Source organism: Rhinopithecus bieti, unplaced genomic scaffold, assembly GCF_001698545.2.
Source record: "Rhinopithecus bieti isolate Rb0 unplaced genomic scaffold, ASM169854v2 scaffold_79532, whole genome shotgun sequence".
Taxonomy (NCBI): domain Eukaryota; kingdom Metazoa; phylum Chordata; class Mammalia; order Primates; family Cercopithecidae; genus Rhinopithecus; species Rhinopithecus bieti.
This window is the reverse complement of record NW_016830370.1, coordinates 1,111,397-1,116,473: the sequence shown is the minus strand read 5'-3', so window position 1 is coordinate 1,116,473 and position 5,077 is coordinate 1,111,397. Positions and strand designations below refer to the sequence as shown.

Sequence of the window (5,077 nt, the reverse complement as noted above, 5' to 3'; positions counted from 1 at the left end):
AAAAAAGAAAAAAAAAAAAAAAACACACACACAGTCTCTAATCACTTGTTCCACCTCTTGCCTATATTTAGCACGGCAGTCTGCTCCTGAAGCATTTGCATTTGGTTTCAGCAGACCCAATCTGTCCTCCCAAAGTATACCACCATTTCAGCACTCTGTAGTATTGGAGACAAAAACCAGGCTCTGTAAAGACACCCAAAAGCCAGAAGTAAGGATATCTGTATCAGTATTTTTATTCTCTTTAAAGGAAGAAGCCAGGAGTTGATACTTCACTCCTAATGGCATAGTGCTATATTGGGGAGGAGGAAGTGCTGTTGGTGGGTAAATGTAGCAAACATTCCTTCCTGTTCTATGTGGCTCTTGGCATTTTGCTTACCTGAGGCATTGCATACAATTAACTCATTTATAGGTTTCACAGAAAGGCATCTTTTTTAGTACATGTTTGCTACATGTGTATGTCTGTGAAGAAATTATGGCCTGTGGGATTTTGTTATGCCATCTTACTAATGTAGTTTGAATAATTTCATAAGATTTACAAAGTATATTTATATGAATATACTAAGTGGGATAATTTGTAATTTTTATTTCTTTCAGCTGTGTGTTCTCATTTCACCCAAGACCGTTGGCCAGTGCAGGGCATAGAAGATTCATTCCACAATCTTATACTGAGAAGATATGAGAAATGTGGACATGAGAATTTACAATTAAGAAAAGGCTGTGAAAGTTTGAATGACTGTAAGTTACAGAAAGGAGGTTATAATGAATTTAATGAATGCTTGTCAACTACCCAGAGCAAAATATTTCAGTGTAAAGCAAGCGTCAAAGTTGTTAGTAAATTTTCAAATTCAAACAAACGTAAGACAAGACATACTGGAGAGAAACAATTTAAATGTAAAGAATGTGGCAAATCTTTTCGTAAGTTTTCACACCTAACTCAACATAAGGTAATTCATGTTGGAGAGAAACCCTACACATGTGAAGAATGTGGCAAAGCCTTTAAATGGTCTTTAATATTTAATGAACATAAGAGAATTCATACTGGAGAGAAACCTTTTACTTGTGAAGAATGTGGCAGCATCTTTACCACATCCTCACACTTTGCTAAGCATAAAATAATTCATACTGGAGAGAAACCCTATAAATGTGAAGAATGTGGCAAAGCCTTTAATAGGTTCACAACCCTTACTAAACATAAGAGAGTTCATGCTGGAGAGAAACCCATCACATGTGAAGAATGTAGGAAAATCTTTACCTCATCTTCAAACTTTGCCAAACATAAGAGAATTCATACTGGAGAGAAACCCTACAAATGTGAAGAATGTGGCAAAGCCTTTAATAGGTCCACAACCCTTACTAAACACAAGAGAATTCATACTGGAGAGAAGCCCTACACATGTGAAGAATGTGGCAAATCCTTTAGACAGTCCTCAAAACTGAATGAACATAAGAAAGTTCATACTGGAGAGAAGCCCTACAAATGTGATGAATGTGGCAAAGCCTTTGGACGGTCCAGGGTCCTGAATGAACATAAAAAAATTCATACTGGAGAGAAACCCTACAAATGTGAAGAATGTGGCAAAGCCTTTAGACGGTCCACAGATCGGAGTCAACATAAGAAAATTCACAGCACAGCTAAACCCTACAAATGCAAGGAATGTGACAAAGCCTTTAAACAGTTCTCACTCCTGAGTCAACATAAGAAAATTCATACTGTAGATAAACCCTACAAATGTAAAGATTGTGACAAAGCTTTTAAACGGTTCTCACACCTGAATAAACATAAGAAAATTCATACCTGAGAGAAATCCTACAAATTTAAAGCATGTGACAAACCTTTGGATGGTCCACAAACCTGAATGAACATGAGAAAATTTATACTGGAGAGAAACCCTGGAAATGTGAAGAACATGGCAAAGTTCTTTACCTCATTCTCAAAACTTGCTAAACATAAGAGAATTCATACCAGAGAGAAACTGTACAAATGTGAAGAATGTGGCAAAGCCTGTGGATGGTCCACAAACCTGAGTGAGCAGAAGAAAATTATTACTGGAGATAAACCCTGCAAATGTAAAGAATGTAACAAAACCTTTAAATAGTCCTCACTGGTGAATAAACATAAGAAAATCATGCTGGAGGGAAGCCCTACACATGTGACAGAATGTGGCAAAGCATTTAATTGGTCCTCAACACTTAATATAAGATAATTCATGCTGGAGATGAACTTCACATGTGAACAGTGTGAAAAGCCTTTAAATGGTCCTCAATCCTTAATGAACATAAGCAAATTCATGCTGGAGCAAAATGCTTGACATGTGAAGAATGTGGCACAGTCTTTACCACATCCTCAAACTTTGTTAAACATCAGAGAATTTATACCAGAGTGAAATCCTACACATGTAAAGAATGTGGCAAAGCCTTTAATAGGTTCTCAACCTTTACTATACACAAGAGAATTCATTCCGGGGAAAATGCTATAATATATGTGAAGAATGTGGCAGAGCCTTCAGACCATCCCCAAACTTTTACGAAAATTCACGTTTGAGCATAGAAGATTCATTCCACAAACTTACCTTGAGAAGATATGAAAGATGAATATAAGAAAATTCATACTAGATATAAAACCATAGAAATGTAAATGATGTGGCAAAACCTTTAATCCATACTCCAGGCTTCTTAAACATACGATAACTCATATTGGAGGAAAGTCTTACAAATGTGAAAATGTGGCAGTCTTTAAATCTTCCTCAGTCTTTTCTAATCATAAGATAATTCACACTGGAGAGAAAATGCAAACATGAAAAGTGTGACAAAGCTTGTAACCACACCTCAATCTATTCTAAATATAAGAGAAATGATACTGGTGAAAAGCCATAAAATATGAAAATGTGGCAAAGCCTTCAAATGCTTGTCATATCTTACTGTATATATATAATTCCTATTGAATAAATCCCCTGGAAATACAAAACATGTGGCAAAACTTTTACCAATGCTCATCTTTTGCACGTGATAGCCTTTATACTCAAGAAAAGTTGTAGAAATATAAGAAATATAGAAAAGTCATATCTACTCACATTTTACTAACTAGCAAAGTTCGTACATAACAAAACATTATAAATGTAATTTCTGTTGAAAGACCTTTCAGAAAATATAGGCCTTAAAAGTGAAGAAGAGTACTCTTAAGACAAACAATACAAACATAAAGAGGGTTGTACACATTTTGTAATAGGGGAAAACCCTGAAGGAGACTTTCTTCAACATCAGAAAATTTATATTGGAGAAAATCCTACAAATGTAGTAAATGTGGAAAACATTTGTTCAAAACTGCAGCTTAAAAAACACCAGAGAGTTTCTACTAGAATATAATTTGTAGATGCAGTAAATGTGAAGAAACATTTAGTCTAAAATTAAGACTGTAAACATCAGAGGATTTACAGTAGAAAGAACTAAGGAACTAACACTTTGGACACTGCAGTAAATCAGAGTATTAAATATAAAAAATAATGCAAAGTTGAACCTGTTAGAGAATTTCTTTGTATACAAGTTGAAAAGAAGATTTTGAAGAGATGCTACATTTAAAGTATATTTTTTCACTTGAAAAAAGTATAGATTTTTTGAAAAGCATATAATAGTTAATTCAACTCATTATTTCATACTATTTCAACATTCCTGTTTATATGAAAGCATGTGATGAATTGTTGCTGCATCAGAGATAAGAGAGATTCTCTTTCATTCAGTAGGCATTATTCATGAATTTTACAAGAAAGAGTAAGAGCATAAATGAAAGATCCATGATGAAAATCTAAGCAGAGAGGCTTTTTTGTAGTTGACAATATTGAGTGATGCATGAGGTAGGTGTTCAGAGTAATATTCTTCTGCATTATAGTGAGAGAAAACAATCTGTATTTCACTAGTAAATTGTTTTACCAATTATACATTTATGCAATAAAATACAGTACATTTTAAATTATTTTAAGATTATGTGGGAACAATTTTTTAACTAAAGAAAATTGTTAACGTATTGAAATGTTGCTTGAAGGAAGTCTCATTATGCCACCAACTTAACACCTATCCCACCTTACTCAAGGGTGTAGGCAAAAGATGGTAACAACGGTAACATAGTTGAATGACATTTTAGTATTCTGTTTTCCAATGGCTTTAAATAGCAAATATATTGAAGAATATCTTTCCCATATGTTGCATTTTACTCTTGTTATTTTCTAAAATTTTGTGAGTACATAGTATGCATATTTATCTATGGCATATATGGGTTATTTTCTTATACAGGTATACAACATGTAATATACCAGAGTAAATGAGTTATTCATCACCTCAAGCATTCATCCTTTGTATTACACACAATCCAATTATACACTTTAATTATTTCTAACTGTACAATTCTGATTGTAGTATTAGAGTGTAATTATAATTCATTTATGCATCCTGAATACTTTTAAAATGTTTTACATTTATCTTTGAACATGTGGCATCTTTTCCTGCAAACTTATACAAACATTAGTTCCCATTACATGAAGTTAAGTATATAAATGTGTTGCTCTAAAGATAAACCTTAGGTGTAAGAAAATTACGGAGCAATAAATTGTGTTTGTGTGAGTTTGTACCTATTTTCCAAAGAAAATAGCAATATTAGAACAAAGAAGATTATACTAATACCATGGATAATTTACTGGAAATCTAGAAGCCTGATTCATTCTGAAACCACGTTTAAATTTTCATCTTTTATTTAATTAATTACTCTAAAATCTAATGGATTGTTGTTGAGACTCTCCCCATACAAATTCCCTGTTTTATTTGGTGTTCATGCTAGAGCTCTAATTTCTTTGATTCTCTCTCTTTTTTTTTTTTTCTTGAGAGAGTTTTTTTTTTGTGGGGTGGGGAAAATAAAAAAAAAATTTTTTTTTTTTTTTTTTTTTTTTTTTTTTTTTTTTTTAATAAATTTTTTTTTTTTGGGTGTGGAAAAAATATAAAAAATTTTTTTTTTTTTTTTTTTTTTTTTTTTTTTTTTTTTTTTTTGAGACAGAGTCTTGCTCTGCTGCCCAGGCTGGAGTGCAGTGGCGTG

The 5,077-nt window shown here is 32.9% G+C and overlaps 1 protein-coding gene across 1 annotated transcript in view; it reads left to right on the top strand.

Moving 5' to 3' along the window:
• Window positions 1-3,264, top strand: part of LOC108524377 (zinc finger protein 141) — a 162,020-nt gene extending 158,756 nt beyond the window's left edge. Inside the window, exon 5 of the mRNA XM_017865434.1 lies at window positions 595-3,264. Within this exon, the coding sequence (XP_017720923.1) occupies window positions 595-1,799 (1,205 nt within the window). The 3' untranslated portion in view covers window positions 1,800-3,264. The remainder of the gene's footprint in view (window positions 1-594) is intronic.
• Window positions 3,265-5,077: the final 1,813 nt, after the last annotated feature.